Source organism: Enhydra lutris, unplaced genomic scaffold, assembly GCF_002288905.1.
Source record: "Enhydra lutris kenyoni isolate GAN:26980312 unplaced genomic scaffold, ASM228890v2 scaffoldscaffold22, whole genome shotgun sequence".
NCBI classification, from domain to species: Eukaryota; Metazoa; Chordata; class Mammalia; order Carnivora; family Mustelidae; genus Enhydra; species Enhydra lutris.
This window is the reverse complement of record NW_019154106.1, coordinates 37977796-38000408: the sequence shown is the minus strand read 5'-3', so window position 1 is coordinate 38000408 and position 22613 is coordinate 37977796. Positions and strand designations below refer to the sequence as shown.

The following is a 22613-nucleotide window of genomic DNA, read 5'->3' as shown; positions in this document are numbered from 1 at the left end:
ACGGGCGCTGTCACCACCGCTGAAGAAATCTTTCCTGACGCTGCCCAAATCAGAACTGTGTATCTGTTATTTACTCACGTCCTCAAAGAGCAGCAAGCTTTCTCCATCTTAATTCGACACTACCGCAGAGCAGAGTTGCGCCGGCGTGAGGAAAGGAGATCACAGGCAAGGAGGAAAAACTAACAGCAGCATTGCTCACCTGAGACCTCAGATGCTCCCATGAGTTTTGGAGGTGCTCTGCTCCCTACAGCAAAGACACCATTAAAAAAAAAAATACTATTCTTCTGACTTTGCTTTTACACAAAGGTTCTGTGATATTTCTGCTCCTCCGTTTAAAAGCCAGAAGATTTGACAGCAATAAGGTTTTCAAAACCCGGAATTTGCATTGTTTTTCAGTGCACTGACTTCCAGGACAAGGACTCATCTGCACCCGCCCAAATACCATGGCACTGCGTGCGCCCTTTGCCACCGGATCCTCCCCTTCCAATGAGACTTTCTGATTGTGTCTACCAACTCTCCTATTAGGAAACCCGTGGGTTGCATGCAGCTATTCTGTTGTATTCTCTTTCTCACTCCCTCCCCTCTCTCACTCACACTCTTGCTGGAGGCACACCAATACCGTTCTGCTGAGAAGAAAAAGCCCACAACTACCGTAAGTGATTAAGACAATATGCGCAACTCTCGCCTTTCATAGCCACCACTATTTAAATCTGGCAAGAGCCAACACCAGTCTTTGCAAGAATGGAGTCGGTAAAACAAAGGATTTTGACCCCAGGAAAAGAGGGGCTAAAGAATTTTGCTGGAAAATCCCTTGGCCAGATCTACAGGTAAGAGAAAGCAAACCCATGTTTGCCTGGGGCTCAGCATGAAAAAAATCTACAAAGCTATTTCTGTAAACCCTGGTTGCTTTGAGAGATTGTAATATGATCAGGAAGTCTTTTTTTGTTGTTGTTGTTGCTCACTGCTTAAGCGGGGCTGCTCTGGAAACCTGCTTATTAATTCAGGAATGTTGCACTAAATGAACCTGTCTGCTTTGTGTGTGTGTATGTGTGTATTTTTTGTTTTGGTACCTGCAGATTTTCATCCTTTCCTACCCAGGATTTATCCTCTGTACAATTGAGAAATGACCAGCACCTGTTCAGAGAATCTGTGTTTTGGTGCTTATAATCACAACAAATTAAATTCCTTTGATGCAGACAAATGAATTTTAAAAATACAACCCTCAAAAAATTAACCAAGAAATTCCAAAGAGTAATGGCAGAAGGAAATTTAGATCTCAGTTTCAAAACCACTCAAGTAGAGAATCTCCCAGTGGAATCTTCCTCATGTGCTGAAGGAAGAAGAATCAAAATATATCAATAATTAATAGCTAAAGCAGCTCTTCTCTCAGAACCCGAAACAATGTATATGTATTTTAATTATTTGACTTCTCCCAGAAGTCTATTTCTTGCATGGCAAATGTCACAGTGTTCATAAGAAAAGCCATTATAATAACCCGCAAAATGACTTCGAGTATTAGAAATGATTTAATTTTGTTTTTCTCCCTGTAGTCAATGTACTAATTATACTGAATTTTTACACCTTTCAAGAATATTGCATGAATACACTTTTCTTAATAATATGAACAAAATCAAGAAGAGAGGGCAGAAACAGAAGGATAAACGGTTCCAAGACAACGCTAATTTTCACATTTGAGAAATTGAATTCTTTAGAAATGTATAGAAAATGTAAAGAAAATGACCAATGCACTTCCTGATTTTCCAAATCTCTTTGGCTCTGGTGGGCTTCGTGTAGGCACCATCATGCATCTATGCGGCAGTAGATACCGCAAGGGCCCTGCAGTCCGCAGCTGTCCTGGAAAGAGCTGTTCTTTCCCAGCTCAATTGCCATCATCAGGTAGGGAGTTCAGGTGCATAGTCCAATTTTGCATGTATCAGCTAATGCCAATGTAAAAAAAAAAAATCACATTAGTTACATTATTTTTTTCTCCAAGAATAAATAATTTGCCATATGTTCTGACAGTGGGATTGAACTTTAAAAATAAGCATTTACATAGTTGCAAAAGTCTTAGTGACCTATTCTCCAGGTGATATTTTGTAGAATTTGGAAGTCTAACGTTGTGTTCTGGTAGCCTCAAATTGCTTGATAGTCAGCTCCCAACCTGTGCATTCTTGGAATTGATCTTCACATTTTATTCGCTTTACTCTCATGTGTGTGAAAATAATTGTGTGTGAATATATAATTTAAATGGGCACACAGAAAAATAAACCACATGGTGGATTAAAACACACCTGTAAATTGCAAACGGAGAAGTTCTTTGTTTAAATATCGAAAGTATCCATCTCAAGGGTCCACAGTGATTCTACTGTTCACATTCATTCTTTTTTTCTTCTTTTTAAAATAGACATATCACAGATATCTTGTGGGCTAGAACAACACCCTCAGTTTTTAGTAAAACCATGCCATCGCCCTGCTTTCCCCTTCTCCCTGCCCCCTTCCCTCAAGGACAAAAACCTAAAAGGAACTGAATTAGACCTGTGAAATCTTGTGAAATACAAGGCAAATTAAAAAACACCAAACAAAGCATAAATGAGATCTCCATTGGTGTGGAATATCTTACCAGAGTTGATTTGGGGCACGTTTGTGTATCTGGGAGTCGCATTTTACGTCTTTGGAAATTTGCCCGTGACATTTTTCAGTGTTTGTAACCGAGATAGTAATGACGCAAGATTGTGAATAATTAATTATTCATGTTCTGGCAGTGGGAAGCTTAGGTGTCGGCCATATGCTGCGGAGGCCTTTGTTTCAAACTCGAGTTAACAAGGAAAAGAAAGTAAGATATTTGACAGGAGAGTAAACGTTGAACTAGCAGCCCGGGACTGGAGGAATGGGCAGTAGAATGCGCGTGTGACACTCTCAGACAGCTTTCACGGACCTCCGCGTGGGCACCGGTCTGGAGAGGCCTTAGTCCCTCGGGTCCCCGGGCTCAACTGGGGGACGGGATCGCGCATCCTTAACCCAGAAAGCTTCAACTTGGCTGGGAAGGAAGGGGTAGCCCGGGTGCAGGACTGAGCTGGGCTGGCCTGAAGAGGCGGGCCCCAGAAGGCTGGGTGGCTGGGTAACTGCCTGTCGCTGGTGGCAAAGCAGGGTGGACAGGAGGAATCGACATGGGTGCGGACCAGGCGCAGCTCCGGTGTCCCATTCCCTCCTAAGCTGCAGACCCAGTGAGAAAGGCCCAAAAGGCCTGTGTCAGTGAATCTAGGTGCTGCAGGATGGATCCCGAGGGAATGGGGGCTGGATGCCCCCGGCCAGACTGTATTAAAGTTGAAGAGATGCTATCGCAGGGAGGGGAACTGTCAGGAGCCTGGAGAGCCGGGGAGGTCCCAAAGCCTGGTGGCGCCCTAGCACCCTAACTCCAGAAGTAGTCGAACGTGTCAGCGCCCCTCCCTCCAGCCCTGACGGGTCCTGGGAATTGGGTTGGGCGGGTGTCGGGGGTGCCTAACCGGCCGCGTCTTTGCCTTCCCCCGGCCCCCCGCTCTGCCGCTCAGGGTACTGGAGAAGAAGCAAGACACCGGGGAGACCATCGAGCTGACGGAGGATGGGAAGCCCCTGGAGGTGCCAGAGAAGAAGGCTCCACTCTGCGACTGCACCTGCTTTGGCCTGCCGCGTCGCTACATCATCGCCATCATGAGCGGCCTGGGCTTCTGCATCTCCTTCGGCATCCGCTGCAACCTGGGCGTGGCCATCGTGGACATGGTCAACAACAGCACCATCCACCGCGGGGGCAAGGTCATCAAGGAGGTGGGCAGCCGCTGGCCGTGTGGGTTCGCAAAGCCACATCACCTGTTTGAGCTCCATTTCCCCCCAGTGAACGAGGAAGCCTGGATGCTCGCTCAGCCCCCTGCTAGCACTGCCATTCTAAAACAGGAGTAGACCCGCGGTAGCAGTATTACCTCCCCTTTCGTTCCTGCTCTCAGGGCCTTCCTTTTCTCACCTGCGAAGTGGAAAATAGCATCTAGCTCACTTGATTTTTGTGGAGTGACTTCATACGAGAAGTTGCATAATGTCCGTTAAATTTAAATCGAAATATATATATATATATATATATATATATATATATATATATTTTTTTTTTTTTTTTACTCGGAAGAGTAGGGCTGTGTATCAGTGATAATGTCCCCCTGGTTCCCTCCAATTCCTGCCAAGCATTCTTAATAATAAAAATGAAACAAAACCGAAATCAAATAAACTGTGGGCATGTCGGCATTTTCTGCGGAAGGGCCTTTAGGAACTAACTGTCCACTTAACTGGTGGAGAAGAGCCGCCGCGCGGAGTGCCTCGAGGTCACAGGGAATTCAGTCCCGTAATCTTGTGAATGTGTTGGGGTGTCGCCCAGGGAAAGGAGGGTCAACGTCAAAGTCACCGAAACCCGTGGTATAGACTTCCTGGTCAGGGATCTGAGCGACCTGTAAGCAAGGGTTGGGAGGAGAAAATTCGGGAACCGACTATGCGTGAGAAGCGGTGAATGCTGCTGGGCCCGGGGGATTCCGGGAGACCCTGCAAAGTGCGTTCGGTTTGAAAATACTATTCAAAAGGAGAAAACGGATCCTCAGTGCCCCTGGCGGGATTAGCACTCCTTTGCCTTTCAGATGCAGATATTTACTTTAAGGTTCACCTTGTGGGGCTGCCTAGGATAGCTAGGGCGGAGCTAGGCCTTGACCTTCAGACACAACCCTCCCCAGCTCTTAAGACCCTCCCGAACAAATTCTCCTTTCCACTGGCCAACCCAACCCCCCACCAACTCCCAAGGCTACTCCAAATCTTTCTGGCCTACGCCCATCCCTATTTTGCAGGGACGACCCTTTCCTCTGGCTCCTCCAACCTCCTCACCTTCCGTCCCAAGTGCCCCACTTTCCTTCGTCAGAATTTCCGAGGTTGGATCTCATTCTGAAAGCGACCCCACTACTGCATTAGTACTGACTGATGTTAGCTAAACGGACCCCGCTCAGGGGTCGCTATCCCCAGCCAGCAAATGGAAACTCTCCGTGGAGAGTTCTAATTTCCAAAACTGGAGCTCAGAGGAGTCCTCAGTCATCGAGGGGATCAGACCTGCCTGACTGTAATCGGGGAGCAAACCCAAGGCGTCCAGCTTCGCCATTAATGGCAATACATTTCAAATGAGCACAGTTTTTCCGTTAAAAAGAAGCATCTCTTCTCTAGAAGAAGGTATACATTCAATTTTGTCAGAAAACGAAAATTCAGCCACCTCCACCTCCAGAATGCAGGGAGTGCCCCGGGGGTTGAGGGCTCCTGAACGTGAGTCTGCAGCCCAAACACTGACTCTACTCTTTCCCTCCACCCCGTTCTTTCTCCCCTACTCCCACAGAAAGCCAAATTCAACTGGGACCCAGAAACCGTGGGGATGATCCACGGTTCTTTCTTTTGGGGCTACATCATCACCCAGATTCCGGGAGGCTACATCGCGTCTCGGCTGGCCGCCAACAGGTAACGCGCCCCCAGGGCTGGGGGTCTTGTGCCTCCGAAGGGGCATCAGAGGCTGGGGGCAGGGACGATAGCCCTGCGGGATTGGAACTCCTGCGTGAGGTCTCCTGGTTCCCGGGCACCTCCGCTCTCAGGGCTGGAACTGCTGGTGCCTCCTTCCAGAATTCGGCACCCAAGAGGATTTGGGGTCTCCAGGCTGGGCGCTGGTTGCCGCTTCCTCTCTGTTATGGCTGAGCCAACTTTACATGGTCGATATGCCTTAAGGCCTGGTAGGAACTGAGACCGGGAGAGGAGTGGCCCGAGCCGGGACTAAGCCGCTGGGTGCACAAAGGGGACGGGGACGCACTATGTGTGCGTGTGTGTGTGTGTGTGTGTGTGTGTGTGTGTTTAGGGGGGTAGCGACACGTGCTGCACTCTCGCCAGTGCGCCCCCTCGCGTGCCCCGGTCCCTTTGGTGCTGACCTCCCCGCAGGGCGCATCGAACGCCGGGCCGCAGAGCCGCCCAGATGGTGCTCTGGGTCTGAAGGATTTGTCTCTATGGAGGCAGGCGGGACTTCAGGCGCCCGGGGTGCGATTCCACCTGTTAATGAGCGCCAGTGAGTAGGGGCGGGGGTGGGGACTGAGCTCAGCTGAGTCCTGAGGCTTCCAGCTAGCAGCGGGGACTACAGCCCAGGTCCTAGAGCCACCTCCAGGGATGCCACTGGGGTCACCTGCAGAGACACCCCTAAGTATGGGGCATAAAGACTGATGGGGTGGGTATGTTTAGGAGCACAGCCTCACCACTGCAGGGTAAGAGGCAGCTTTATCTGCTTCATTGTGTATATTAAGATAAATAAAACTAAATACATTCTCAAGGCTGAATTATAAAACTGAGAAGGAACTCTGGCACTCACCTTTTCGAGTGCTGCTTCATAGAGACCACCCCCCAAAAGACTTCAGGTCTTTCCTCAGATTTTGTATCTTTGACTTCCCCTCCCCTCCCCCCCATCCAAAGTTAGATTTTTCTGGGGGAAGATATCTTGAGCTGGGCATGCTCTAGTCTTGATCCCCTCTTTGCTTTTGCTTTCGTAAACTGGTTCCTTCTCATTTCTCAATAAAATCTCCTAGGAGGCCTCTTCCAGTGGCTTTTGTCACCTAAGATCCCATTCACCAGAGGTGACTTCCTGCCCAAGATTTTTCTGTCCCCTGCAAAGCCTCCGGAAGAATTCTGGCAAATTTATTTTAGTCTTCACAATTGCTTGGGCCAGGATTTTTGGGCAGCCCTTCAAAAGAAGAGAGCAAAAGATTAGGAATAGTGCCTTTTGAATATCATCTTTACCCTGACATCATGATGGTTAGTACTTAGACCCAATAGGAGTCAAACTATTCTTTTAAAAAAAAGAATCATTTTAAAATGAAAATCAATAACTATCTAGAAAACCCAATTCTATGGATGGGATAAATCAAATTAAAGAAAATATTTCCTTAAATAGTACTGGTAATGAACATATTACATTTTTGGATCCCTAAGTCAGAATGTCTCGAATCTTTTTTTTCTCCTCAAAATTTTTTTTTCTAAGTCAAAATAAGCTTCCTAGAAAGATAGTCCAAACACACCTTTTTGAAATATTTTCACTTCAGGAGGAAAACAACCAATAATTCACAAAAACCCAACAATGATACAAGAAACTCAAAATAATATGAGATGTAACAATAATGGCTGTGCCTTTAAGGTTTTTTCAGAATCAGAACCTTCAGCTTGCCAATTGTTAAAATGCTAACATTTTCCTGCCAGGAAAAAACACCAGGGATGCCTCAGCTTTCCCTCTTTGTAACACTGGGAGGTCAATAAACAGGTTTTCCTGGTTAAAAAAAAAAAAAAAAAAAAAAAAAGCAATCTCACTCATTTCTATACTATCATTTTGTTATGTTTAGTGAAGACTCAGGCTAACTCAGGTTCTAATTTATTTGGTAGATTTTTTTTTTAAAGGAAAAAATTGTGAACTTTAGAAGTCACATTTGGATCTCAAGTCACCTTACCTTTGTATGGCTATTCAAGGAAGAGAAACTTAATATCTTCATAATGTTTTCAATGTCTTGTGCTCTCCAAGACTGAGAAAGCTAAAATTTATTGTAAAATATGACCAACATAATAGAAGATAAAGACTAACTTCCTTATCAGATCTTTGGGTTTTGACATCTTTGTCTCACTTAAAAGATATAACATAATGTTACAAATAGTTGAAGCCTCCTGTGAAAACAGGTTTAAAAAATGTACAACATTCCTTTTTCTGATGATGAAGTATTGTATCCTAAGAAAAATATACAAAAAAGAAGATATAATAAAAACCATAAATTAATCACACAGAGACCTTATTTTTAACATGTTGATAAATGTTCAAATAGTCCTATATATAAGCTACATAGAATTTTATCTTAGAACTTTTTTATTAACACAAAATCTGAGAAATTTCGAATTGGTTGGAAAGATGTACATTTCCTAGTATGACCCTTTTTCAGAAATAGAAAAAACAATACAGCAAGACAAGTTTTCCACCTACAAATATTGTATGCCTATTCAAATGAACTTCTCCCTATAGATCATCTAATAGTAGAACAAGATTTCCCTTGAGTGGGATACTGGGGACAGATTCCTTTCCCTCTAGGTGTAAAAGCTCACTTTGGAAAGGGTTTGCCATCACAGTTACAGGTGGAACTGGAGTAGAGGAACTGAGGTGTGTGAACACTGCTCCCCTAGAGAGAAGGGCTCCTGGATACACCTCCTGGCAAATTTCTCAATGAAAAACCAACAGCAATGATGTGGCTTCTCCATTTTATGCTTTAAGCAAAGGCAGCTGCACCCTTGGTCAGAATACAGAATCTTGGTCCTTTTTCTGGTCAGATTCTAAGTATTCTTGCTTTCTTCCCCATTGAGAAAAAAAGCTAGTGAAGAGAAATCTCAGTCCCGGGGGAGGACTCTTGCATCATTTTTTCCTTTGTCTTTTCTTAAAGGGCTATAGCACCTCCTTGACAGGAGAATTTAGTCATCTCCCTGGAGGGCTTTGGGGTGAGGAATCCAAGGAAGATTCCTTACAAAATCTGCAGTTTTTCTAGATGAGGACATATTTACTATAGTGATAACAGTGTGTTGGGGGAACTTAATGTTGCCTCTAAACAGTACAAGACACAGGGCTTACGTTAATCCAGATCATTACAAATGTGGACTTGGTAAGGATTATTTTTATCTTGCATTTTGACCGATTAAGAACCTGGGCAACTACTTAACAGGAAAAACAACAGAATTTTTGCAAAGGACATAATCAAGGATGGTCAGATTTATCAAATAGTTGGTCAACGTTATGTTTTCAACGGACAATATGATCTTCACCCTGGACAATATTATCTTCCTTCTTTCTAGGGGGCAATAATGTATGAACCTTATTTAAAAAATTTTCCAATCCTCCTCCTATCTTCTTCATCTGCCAATGGTGATTTAGTTTTTTTACATGGCACCTATGGTCAGCTGTCCTACCAGTATTTTACTTATTTATCTTTTTGTTTTGTCCAGTAAAGTGTAAGCTCCATGGAAACAAGCAATTGTATCCACGTTGTTCTCACTGCTCTATCCCTAGCATCTCTATGGCCCAAGACAGATATTTGTTGAATAAATAAAATGAAAGTGTCTGGGCTTTAAAAAAAAAAAAAAAGCAGTATGGCAGAGTGGTTAAGATACAGGTTCTAAAGACAAACCATGTAGGTTCAGACTCCTAAAGGTACTACTTAGTAAATGAATAACATAAAATATTACTTAACTCTTCTGAACTTCAGTTTATATTTCTGTAAAAGGGGACTAATCAAAGTACCTACTTGATATGAGTATCATGATAGCTAAATAAAGAATACGTGTAAGGTTCTTAGAAGTGCCTGGCCCTCATTAGATGTTGGCTGTTATCATTTATTATTATTATATTTTTAAAAGATTTTATTTATTTATTTATTTGACAGACAGAGATCACAAGTAGGCAGAGAGGCAGGCAGAGAGAGAGGAGGAAGCAGGCTCCCTGCTGAGCAGAGAGCCCAGGACCCTGGGATCATGACCTGAGCGGAAGGCAGAGGCTTTAACCCACTGAGCCACCCAGGCGCCCCTATTATCATTTATTATTAATAAAGCTCTAACTTCAGAAAAAATGAAAGAATAAGTAATATCTTAAGGCCATTCTGTATTATTTATGTTTAAATTTGTCTTAAGTATTAGTAATGCAAAAGGATTATTTCTATTGTGATGAAAATGCATCTTTCCACCCGTCAGATTTCTAGCTTTATTAAAATTATTTTCCCATACACATTATTCCAGCTAAAATATTGTCCACTGAAAATGCCTTAAGTCTCATTTGAAGGACTGTCTTAGGAAAGCTTTTTAGCCAAGGGATAGAGAGTGCTAGTAATTCAGTGCATTCAGTCTTGAATTCTAGTCTGGTATCGTAAAAACACTTAGAGAAATCCATTTAAGTCTGAGGTTAGACCTCTCTGTATAAAGTTACAGTTTATTTCCTCCTACTCCTCTTTTTTATTTAAAAAGGGTTTAATTCCTGGTGCAACGTTTTGTCTTTCCAGGTATTTCTTGGGTTTCTATCTTGACTTTTGCTAAAGAAAAAAATAGTTCTTTATTTGAATAAGATATTGAGGATCCTGTTTGTGACACGCAGCGAACTTCATCTAACAGAAAGAACTAATGTTAGAGGGAGATAAGGCTCATCTAATCCAATCTTCTCACTTAGAGACCAGGAAAGGAAATAGAGAATCAGGGAGGTTGTGCCTTGCCCCAGATCACAAAGAGATTGGGACTAAAACTCAGGTGGCCAGCAAGCATGACCTCAGGCTATCTCTACACTGAAATTTAGCATCTCTGCTTGATACCGTGTACTTCACCATAAAGCCATCTGCTCTCTCAATGAGCGCCTACAGTCTATCATGCCCCAAATCCAGGAGAGAAATCCAAGAATTAGAAAGAGAAGCCTTAGGCTGGCCCAAGGGAGTCTTAGGCTTCGGTGGCAGGAGAAACATACTGTATTTTTTTGTGTGTGTATGGACTCCCAAACAATTTGGCTATATAGCATGAATGATTCTGTTCTTTTCTCTGCAAGAGACGAAAACCTAAACTTGATAATGGCTTAGACAAATAGTGTGGTTTTCTATAGGAGAAAATAATGGCATTTAGAACTTTTTCTCTGTACCTAGTACTTTGGTAGTATGTGGGTTTCTGCAATCATTAAGCACCACTGGGCGAGGAGGTGAGAGTTCTGCGGGGAGGAGGTGGTTGGGGTAAAAAAAAAAAAAAAAAAAGAAGAGATTCTTCCTTGGGGATTTTGATGGCTACAACTCAATTCATACCACTGTTATGAAAGAGAGAGCAGTTTATACTTAAAAATCAACAAATTCAAATGCCTGGATTTTAAAACTGTTAACTCATGTGAACTTGCATTTATAAAAATGAAATTTGGTATACTTTAGGTAAATATTCTGGCTTGCCTGATTCTGAAAAATTCTCTTGTGAAAGGGATTTTCAGAAAGAGAAGAATGAAGATACTTTGAACATAACATCTTCATATTTTAAGCCCAGGAAGGGACAATTTTACCAATGTTATTCTTTTTTCCTTCACAGAAATAAAACAATGAAGATGTGCCTTATTTACTGGAATAAGCACTGGAAATTAATTCTTAAGTGTCATTACCAAACACATATGTAAACATTATCTATCATCTATCTATCTATCTGTCTGTCTGTCATCTCTCACTCATTTTTTTCCTCTCTACTAACCTATCCATTGCAACGTCTACATTGGAGGGATTCCTTAACCCTTCCAGTGAGAAACATTTGCAAATTCCTTTTGTAGGAGAAAATAATTCTGACTATGAACATAAAGCTGTGGCAAGCGACCACTATCCTGCTGTGGTGGAAATGGTTTATCACCATCCAGTCCGTTAGGGCCAGAGGTGACTGTGTTTCACTCCTCTAGCATCTCACTGCCTTCCCATTGTGGGCTCTGTAGGGACAAAGCAGAAGAGACTTCCTTTTTCTGACAAAAGAAAATGCCTCTCCACAAGATGAATAAATGGATCGAGAGAGAGGGAGGGGGTCCCCAAGGGCTTGCACGTGGTTTGCTGACAGGAGCTTCTCTTTCCTTCGATTCTCTTCTCCTCTCGCCCTTTACTAGTTCTGGCTTCCCCTGTGGCTGCCACAGTCAACTACCGCAGTGCAGAGGCAGCCTCTGGAGGGGAGGGCCGTGATTTTGAGGGAGGAGAGAGTCAGGTGGGCAGCTGGTGGAATGATTGTCCCGCTGCCATATGCCACTGTTGGGGCTGTCTAATTTCTCTGTCATGAGTGATGAAGTCATTTTTACAACTTAATGATGTACCAAGGGACCCAGAGGGCTGGCTTGTGCTTGTGTATTCCTTTTTAAATACAGGAATGGTGCGTCAGATGTGACAAAGGGAGGCGCCTGGGCCCTGATTTGATTAGATTAAATAGATTAAGCAGTCTGAATCAGTCTATTCCTACAGACCCTCTTGGACAGGATTAGTGCCACACCTGGGGTGAGGAACACTAGTTCCCTGTTAAGTGACAAGCCACTGTCCAAATGGAAATGGATTGATCGATTTGGGGAAAATGGATATCATCTGTAGAAGTGACAAGTCACCAGTGTTCCTGTCATCTCTACCAGGCAAATCCTTTTGGGGTGGGCTTGGTAGCTGGGGGTGTTTGTGGCCGTGGGTCATAGAGAAATAATGGGACTGAGAATTTCACAGCTAACTCACCCTGGAGCACACGGAACGTTAATCATCAGGCAGGGGTGAGGCAGGTTTTCAGCAATTGCATTTGCTTTTCCAAACAGGGACACTGCATGCTTCTCAATTTTGAGAATCTGTTTAGTAATATGGAGTCTCCTACTGCACTCACTCACACACACACACACACACACACACACACACACACACACGTTTACACACCCGTGTCCTTAAAGTCATTCTGTGTAAGAGAATATAATCATTTCACAATGGAAGACAAAGAAGAGAGAGAGATAGTGTGTGTTTTAACTTAAAAATAAGCAAATTGAATTCATTTTAATATGTCATTTGTTGCAGGGGAAAACATGAGGAAAACAACAATTTTAAGTAGCTTTCAAGTGGTTTATCATTTTGAAAAGCAATCTTAATAAGCAAATGGCCCTTATTTTATTTCACAGAGATTATGATGTCCTTTGAGCAATGGAGAGCACCCATCAGTTTCTAATCCTGTTCTTAAGGCATTTGAAATGTTAAGATTTTTCACATTCACTTTGCATGTTTCTTTGCCTTTTTTTTTTCCCTTGGCTCATATACTAACACCCATCTCTGACTTATATTCACAAGCATGGGTTTTTCACGTAGAACTTTAGCTGCCAATTATACAAGGAGAAGGACTTGAGGACTATCATGCTAGTTGAGATGCAACGTGCTCTATGGAACTTCAAGCTTGGAGATATTTATTTATCTAATAACTTTATGATGGCTTGATTAATTGTTCAGTGAAAGGAATGGTTTAGTTAAGTTTATTGCTGAAAAATGTTGTGTAATTTGTTAGTATTTTCAGTGATGTTTTATTTTTATGGGTCATACTGATATGAATATATTGCCTGATATTACTTATATTGATATAAATAGTGCCTGGGATTATAGAGAACTTAGATTCACAACTGAGAAAGTAAAATATGTGTGTGTGTGTGTGTGTGTGTGTGTATTAAAAATAGACAAATATTTACTTGGGAAAATTTGTTTCTAGAAAATGTGTTTTTTTTTTAAATATTTTACTTATTTATTTGACAGAGAGAGGGATCACAAGTAGGCAGAGAGGCAGAAAGGGAGAGGGGGGAAGCAGGCTCCCCCTGAGCAGGGAGCCTGACATGGGGCTCGATCCCAGAACCCTGAGATCATGACCTGAGCCGAAGGCAGAGGCTTAACCCACTGAGCCACCCAGGCACCCCAAGAAAATGTGTTTTTTTGAATAACAGTTCTTTATTTACCTATACATTATTCACCTTTACTTGGAATAAGTGGTGGATCAGACCATAAGTGAGCTTCTTAACTGACACAGATTATAAAGCGAGCAAACAAAAAAACAAAACCCAGAATATAAATCAGAAATCAGCTTATTTTTTCAAACATGTAATTGGTTACTTATATTGACTAGTCTTAAATTGCTATTCTATAATTGACATTCATGAAAATATTCTCAAATAAACTACATTATTTAATAGGTCATTAAACTTAACATTTTACCTATTGAAAAACATAGAAAATGTACCTGAGAAAACCCACAATGAAATTTCAAAAGAAAAAAAAAATTGTAAAAATGAACCTAAAAAGCAGCATAGATCTTCTTCTTAGGCCTACTTAAGTCAAGCAGTAACAAGATCGCTTAATTTATATGATGGAATAAAAGACAGTATTCTCCTTCCCTGTAGTTAAGAAGAGTCTAGAAATCTAGCTTTTAGATTAAAACGGGGGAAAACAAAGCCAGCTCTACTGAATGGAAACCCAGAAGCGCGGCTCTAACCAGGCACAATGGAGAGGGATGAGTATCAGAAAAGCTTTTCAATCAACGTGAAGTAGATCATTCAGGGATAACATTTCTACCTCTCCCTAAATAGTACATTTGTACTGGGGTGGGAAGAGAGAGAGAGGATATGAGTTATAAATTGTTTGCTTAATTGCCTTAGTTCCCCATTTCAGGAAGCAGATGAAATTAGAATTGAATACAATACTAAATACATGTATTGCAAAACTTTTTATGTATAGCCATCATCTTTCTTCCTCATAGAGACTCTGTAAGGCAGACATTCTTAGCACTTGTTTTACTGATGAGAAAACTGAACAAAAAAATAGTACCTATTTCCCCAACGATCACTAGCTGATAAGAGGAAGAGCTGGGCTATCAACCCCAGTAGGTCTGATTTCAAAGGATGTGCTTCTTTACTAAACACATTTCTCCTATAAAATAACTTTCTCTGTGTTCTTTAGAATATTTATTTTACAATCCCTTAAAAATTTCACCATATTAATTAGTGCTGGGCTAGGCTCATAGGAAAGAACATGAATGTAGAATAATTTATAATATTTTTTCCATGATTTTGGTTTTTAGACAAGCCTTCTAATCAGGATAAACTTGGAAACCTATTATGTGGAGATTGCTTTCAGAGCCGCAGTGCTATGAAATGCAATTATGTGTCAATGTTGGAACCAGTGCTAGAGATAATGAAACTCACAAGAACTGTAAATGTTTCTTAGTATATAATCTATTTCCTTCTACCTAGATAATCAAAAATATATTCAATGCTTATGTCTGTCTTTTGTTTGTTTGTTTGTTTGTTTGTTTTTGTTGACATCAGGCCAAACAAAACTAATGACTGTCAAGCGTAATACGATATACATGATGACGACATTAAAAATTGATAAATGGTGGGATTCTTTCAGAGGACAATATGTCATCTCTGAAGCATTACCACCTAATTTAATTTTGAATGCAGAGCTTTAGAGACCATGGTTTCAAAGGCTGATGAGGATGCTGGAATAAACAGAGACTGTGATGGCGGTGGGTTTTCAGAGATTCTGTAGTGTTGTTGGGAAGGCAAGGATGAGGTCAGACCCGGCCAAGTACTTGAACTCAGCAACTCTCTCAAGTGAGGATTTATTCACAGGAATATTCTACATCCTGGTCTATAGCTGCCATCCTCCAGTTATTTTATGAGAGTAACTCAGCTACCTAGGATTATTAGGATACCCAGAACATAGTTCATCCCCACTAAAAGTGCAAGAACAAGGAAATGGTCAATTGATTGAGAAGGATATTGGGATAATAAAGGCTCGAAGAAGAAAGATCTGTTATCACCCACATCTACCTCAGGAAGGGAAGTTAAATTGCCCTAAAGTCTTCATACAAAAGTAACTGGGAGGTCATTTTTTTAAGGATTTTATTTATTTATTTGACAGACAGAGAAAGAGAGAGAGAGAGAGGACACACACAAGCAGGGAGAGCAGGAGAGGGAGAAGCAGACTCTTTGCTGAGCAGAGAGCCTGATGCAGGACTCGATCCCAGGACCCCGAGATCATGACCTGAGCTGAAGGCAGACGCTTAATTGACCAAGCCACCCAGGTGCCCCTGGGTGGTCATTTCTTAAGAGCATATCACGTATAAGACATTCTTTAAGCATCATGGGGTTTGAAGAAGTGAAATAAAGACCTGGACTGTGTTCCCCACAAATCATGCTGGGGGGTAGGGGGAAATGTGCCCTTGAATTAAGTCTTATAAAAGTAATCTACGGTTGCTTGAGGGATATCTGAGAGAAAAGATTGGCCAAAAAAAGAGTTGTGTGAGTGTGTGTGTGTGTGTGTGTGTGTGTGTGTGTGGTGGGTAGGTATTAGGGATAAGGGTGGCGGTGTACCAAACACCAAGACACACATAATTCATTTGGACAAGGCTGTACATTTTTAAAAAAATCTTTTGTTTCCTGCCAGATATTTTAGATGGCTTGTGGAGGCACAGATTAAGAGCCTGATGCAATTCAGTACACTCAGTATGCCTTCAGAATGGGACATAGAATTTTTACTCTATGTCTTCATGCACTTTACACTGATAGAATTTCTTTCTTTTTTTTTTTTAAGATTGTTATTTATTTGAGAGACTGAGTGAGAGAGAACACACATTGGGGGTAAGGGCAGAGAGAGAGGGACAAGCGGACTCCTCACAGAACAAGAACATAGGTCTGGATCCAGGAACCCTGGGGTCATGACATGAGCCAAAGCCAGAAGCTTAACTGACTGAGCCACCCAGGTGCCCCTAAGCTGCTAGAATTTCAAGATGACATGAACAACTCTGAATCTGTTGTTATAGAAGCAATACTATTGGGGGGCCTAGGTGGCTCAGTGGGTTAAAGCCTCTGCCTTTAGTTCAGGTCGTGATCCCAGGGTCCTGGGATCGAGACCTGCATCGGGCTCTCTGCTCAGCAGGGAGCCTGCTTCCTCCTCTCTCTCTCTCTGCCTGCCCCTCAGCCTATTTGTGATCTCTGTCAGTCAAATAATAAATAAATTTAAAAAAAAAGAAGCAATACTATTTAACCGGGCAAAAGCATGCTGGGAAAACAAAAGGGCAAAGAATAAGAATTCTCTGAAAACTCTAATGACTGTTGGGAAATTCCTGTATAAGGATAGCCGAAAACACTTACTAAGAACCAGGCACTGTCCCTTTCATAACTGATTCATTTAATCTTCATGATAGTCCTTTGAAGTATGAAAACTTATTATTTCCATTTTACAAATGGAAAAAAAAAGTAAGGCTTAGAGAATTTAAGTAATAACAACTTGCCCAACATTATACTTAGAAAGAAATTAGCGCTGGAATTTGAATTCACATACCGTAACCACAACTTTTAGTCTTAATATTATAGTATGCTGTTTATATGTCCCCAGGAGAAATATGGCAGCTGCTCAGGCAATCTGGCCAGGGAGGGCAGTCGAAATTAGGCCAGAGAACCTCACTTTGGATCTTGATCCAACCATCTAATTATAATTTGTGCTTTGTAAGGGATATTGCGCCTTTTAGCAGGTGTTTCCATTCCATTCTTCCCCTTCCCTTCTATAAATAAAGGTAAATCCCCTTTTCCAGCTATGTCTACCACTGTCCATTTTAGGGTTATCCCCAGTCCTGCCCCAGATCTGTCCTTTCTGTGATGTTGTGGGGGAGTATCTAGCATAGTACTGCTAAACCAAAGATTCCCAAGTCAGAAAAAGTAATATCAGCATCATCTGGAAACTAGTGAGAAATGCACATTCCCAGGCCCCACACAACCCTCCTGAGCACGAAGCTCTGGCGCCCAGCAATCTGTGTTTGAGCAAGCCCCTGCAGATGACGATTGTGAATGATGAAATCTGAAAATCCCTGTGCTGAACTATGTTATATTCTAGAACTTGTATTCCATACTTAGTTTGATTTCTTCCATTTCTCTTTTGAAAGCTAGACTTTGCTCATAAAAAGACAAAACTCTCCCAGTATAAGCTTCACAATTCAACTACTTTGAAACCTAGGACAGGAGAAGGATCCTTTTTTTTTTTTTACTCCTCATTGCTGCTATCATCAATTACTCAACATGTTTTTGTCTTCCCAAATGGTTGCCATTTTTACCTGCTGCTGCTGGCACTGTATGAGTACTAGTTCTGCTGCCATTACAGTAGAGTAGAGCTTAGCAGATAAGCATCTAGGATCTATAACCAGACCAAGTCAATACAAACCACAATTCTCCACTTAGTATCCATGTGACTGTAGCAAGCTATTTAAACTCACTTGCACTTAGTTATTCTACCTATGAAATAAGGATAGCAGTAGCTGCATGCTGCTACTATTATTAACTTAAAATGAGAATCTAGAACAGTGACTGACATATGCTAACACTTCAATAACCATTGGCGATTTATTATTATTCCTACTTGACTGACTCACATTTATGGATTTATTTTTATGTGCCAGGTGCCTTTGAAGTGCATCATTTTTAGTCTCACAGGAATCCTATGATGTGTAATAGATGAATAGCACCATTGTACAGATCCTAACACCCTTTAAATGCTTAGGCTATCCCAGGCAATCTTCTAGATGCTTTACTTATAATAACACATGGGTTTTGCTAATAGCCCCATTTTGCAGACAAGGAATGAAGCATGGTTAGTTAAATAACCGCTCGAAATCACTCAAGTAATAGATAACAGAAATGAACTTCAAAGCCAAGCAGCCTAGCCTTAGACTCTTGATCATTACATGGCTCTGCCCTTTCTCTAGGCAAGGAATCAGAAGCCTAGAGAAGTTAACTAACTTTCCAGTCACACAGTTATTGAGTGATGAAACAATGGTCTTATAAAAATTTCTGTACCATATTTATGTCACTTCCCCCACCTTGACCACCATTAGTGACTTTGGTGCCTTGCTCATCTGAAAGCCAGCATCTCACCAAAATTTACATGGATCCTGATCACTTTCTGTCTCCCTGGGCTCCTAGACCCCTCTCCCCTTAATTCTAGTAAGCTTTGTGATTACTTCATGTTAAGGGCTTCATCATTGTTTACCCTCTACAATCACTCCAAGTTGCATCGTCTCCAGGATGCCACAAAATTACAGACTCTGCTCCTCCCCTCCTTGTTTAATCTGTATTTCCTCACACCCTCCTCACACCTTCCTTGTTCATAATCTCACTCTCAATGGCCTACTTCTCTTACTCGGGGTACCAGGTACCACCATGTCCAGGCATTTTAAATATTGACCTAATCTCTAATATAGAATGAAATTCCTTCCATTTCTGAACCTTTGCTGATCCATTTCCTCTTTTTGGAACTTCTTCCTTATTTTTTCTTTTTTTTTAATGTTCATCTTCCAAGACCCAACGTGAAAGTATCCCTGTGACAGGCTTGCTTCTTGGTCATCCCAGCTGGAATGGGATGGAATCCCTTCTCTGGCTTTTCATTTCATAATTCATAATTCATAATCCCTTCTCTGGCTTTTCATTTCATTTCATAACAGGAGTTATGACCTTTGGCTTGTCTCATGGTACTTATCTCTGCCTTCCTTTCTCCTACTACACCCAGGACCATCTTTATCTTTCTCCTGAGTGCCTAATAGCATCATACCAGTGAAAGAGCCCTGATTTTCATGTCTGAGAACCCTGAATTCCAGTCTCCGCTTTACTTCTTGCTTTTGTCTTGCACAATCATTGTCTCCAGTTTCCTATTTGTACATTGAGATGACTGTGTGGCTCAGAGAGTAGCTGTGAGGATTACATGAATTAATGTAGGTGGAGTGTGTATAGTAAGCGCTTGGTAAGTTTTAGCTCCCTTTTCCTCCTCAGCACCGTACCCTACTCTAAATATAGTCTCACAAAGAGTTGGAGTGTGAATGCATAAATGAATGTTGAATGAAGTGGCTGCTTTAATTTTGGCTGTGTGTAGCACAGCAAGAGAAAGTGTGAAGGCTTCCCATACTGGGCAAGAATTGGATAATCAGAATTTTAATTATCTGGGTATTGAGTTAGATAACAATGATACGAAATTTTAAAAAGAAGATGAAGTTCTGAAAAGTCTGAGGGATTTCATTTTTAAATAGAAAAAAAGCCAATGCGTTTTTATGATCCAATAGCAACTAATAATGAAAAAAGAGATAATTAAAAGAATTTAAGAACTTAAAAGTAGGAAGCATTTCGATATGTCACAAGATTATATAATTAGAAACACCATCCAGAGCAAGAGTGGAAAATGAACTTTGAAACGGATCTATTGTGTTTTCTTTCAGCAATAGTAGGGTGAGTTCAAATAGCTCTGTGAGGACTATTATTTAAATTTAAAGTTAGAATCCTGAAACATATTACTAACTGCATTTGTGCATAATCAGATGAAAACCCTAGTAGTAAACCCCACTAGCTTTGGAGTTAGATTTGAACCAGGGTTCTTCTACTTGGAACTGAAGAACAACTTGTGCAAGTGTTTTCACTTATCTCAGGCTTAGTTTCTTCATCTATGAAACGGATGTATGAATCATATCCATCTCGCTGGGTTGTGAAGTGGTTGTGGATTTTATGGCATGTGAGCTGTTAGCATGGGGTCTAGCAAGTTGAAGAAGCACTTACTAGATTGAGGTCTAACTCTAGTGGGCGCTCAATGAACAGTTTATAATTGATTCAGTTCTACTGGTGGGTGATTTTGTCGCCCAAGGAACCTTCCGCAATTTTTGTGGATGTTTTTGGTTGTTACAACTAGGGGGCAAATGCTACTGGCTTCTAACACTGAAAAGCCTCTAGATGTACAATGCCCAGGACAACAACCCACAACCAAGAAGTAGCCATCCTGAAATAAAGTTGAGTAGAGGTTGAGAAGCCTGGAGCTGCAGAATGAGTAAAATTCATCTCCCTCTGGCAGAGGCACTATTTAAAACCCTTCAGAGAAAGTGATGGTTGAAAGTTATATTCATAGAAAATAAATGTCATGCATCATACTTATAAGAAATTATCATAAAAGAAGACACACGTATTAGATAAAACTAGATATAAACCTTATGGTTGTTTTTTTTTTTTTCCTCAAATCTGAGCCTGCAAATTTATCACCTGGGTTTCTTATTAAAACACAGATTTTCAGACTTCACTCCTGCACAGTCTGATTTGGACCTCTGGTGTGAAAAATCTGCATTGTTAATAAGCTCTCCAGGGAATTCTGATGCAGCTGGTTCATGGACAACAGTTTATAGGGATTCTTCTGAAGGGCTAAATGGGGGGGGGGCGCATACCTCATATAAACACTTTCAAAAATCCTGTAGCATTATGTAGCTTTGGTTCTCATTATGCTTAAAGCCTGAAGCAGAGTCAGTGTCTTTTCTTATCGAGGATCCCATTAGCAACATGGGATTCATCGACAGAAAATGCAGTCAGCACAAGTTTGGCAGTACCCAGGCAGCCTACCCATACGACCAAAACTCCAATGTCATTTGCCCTTCCTGCTTTCATCCTCCCTGTTACACAGGTAACACTGCACTCGCAGAACAGTAGAAACATCTGTTCATCTCACCAGCTTTGGGAACATGCACTATTCACCACTAGGTCCAGGAAACGTGCCCCATACACTTTCTCCTATTAAAGGAGACCTCCAAAATGTCCTGGGGTTTGCGTACAAGAACATTCAGATTGCATTTTTAAGAGAGGTGAAAATTCTTTCGACGTAGAAGTAATGATTCATAAAAATGCATTTTAAGTCAATTTTTATAACAATCTTGTGTTCTTATTTATAAAGACAGATTATGGAACTTTGCCTTTCTTTTTCTGAAAAAAAGTGGACGTCACTGGGTGTGTGGCGTCGTAAGGGGAGTAATCATTTTTAGAAATTGGAAGTTTCTATTTTGCGACACATTTAGGAAATAGGTTATTCTTTGACTCAAGCCTAAAGATACCTATTCAGCAAACAGCACAGAGGCAGAATGGAACAGGATATTTACCTCCTGAGCGTTGACCTCAGTGGTGAGAAGCCACTGAGGACAGGCGGATATTGGGTTACATCAAGTAAACAAAAGTATTTGACCTGGTCTATGATTCATAGAAAAACAGCTGATCCCCTTCAGCCCTTCACAGTCATTTCTCAGATTTCTGTAGCTGATTAATAATGATCAAGACCCCGGGGCGCCTGGGTGGCTCAATGGGTTAAAGCCTCTGCCTTCGGCTCAGGTCATGGTCTCAGGGTCCTGGGATAGAGCCCAGCATTAGGCTCTCTGTTTAGCAGGGAGCCTGCTTCCCCCTCTCTCTCTGCCTGCATCTCTGCCTACTCTCTCTCTGTCAAATAAATAAATAAAATCTTTAAAAAAAAATAACAATCAAGGCCCCTTTCAGAAACTTCAGTCTTTAACTCTTACGCTTAAATGGACCCACTGGAAGAATCGGAGCTTCTGTGAGGCAACAATCTTCACTGAATTCAAGGCTCAATGTTCAGCTGGAGAAAACATGCAGAGGACACACAGCTTAGCTCATTAGAGATAGTGTGTCCCCAAACTTCTCCACAAGACGGTATTTCTAAAGTTCCTAAACTTCCCTAAAGGGAATATTTTCCTTACTTAGTATGAACATTATGGAAGATTTTTTTAAGAACAAAGTGGAATTTTTGCTTACAGGTGGAGGAAGGTATGAGCACTGTATTTTCAGCAATTCTTTTCTGAATTGCTGTGTGTATGTGTGCAGCTAGAGGTGTGCCTCAGACAGTACCCCCACTCACATACACAAAAAGGAAATAAAAAAATATATATTAAGTAATAGTTATTTTCATTACCAATACTTGTGCTGTCGGATCTGATCATGAGATTTCTTGGGGCATTTAAAATATAATTGCATTCATTAGATTTTTATGTACATGCAGCTTCTAGGGAAGTCGCAAACAGTTGTATAATGTGAGATATAACTCCATTCAGGCGTTTGTTATTTTTTTTGACAACTTTTCAGTGAGTATGTGCTATGTGTCAGGCACTGTGCTGTATTAGGGGTATAACAGTAGACTTGAAAAACAAGGTCTCGCCCCAAAACAGCTTACGTT

The 22613-nt window shown here is 41.4% G+C and overlaps 1 protein-coding gene across 1 annotated transcript in view; it reads left to right on the top strand.

Annotated features, from left to right (window-relative positions):
* Positions 1-741: 741 nt before the first annotated feature.
* Positions 742-22613, top strand: part of LOC111149966 (solute carrier family 17 member 6) — a 40604-nt gene continuing 18732 nt past the window's right edge. Inside the window, exons 1-3 of the mRNA XM_022507241.1 lie at positions 742-827; positions 3549-3801; positions 5387-5505. Of these exons, the coding sequence (XP_022362949.1) occupies positions 742-827; positions 3549-3801; positions 5387-5505 (458 nt within the window). The remainder of the gene's footprint in view (positions 828-3548; positions 3802-5386; positions 5506-22613) is intronic.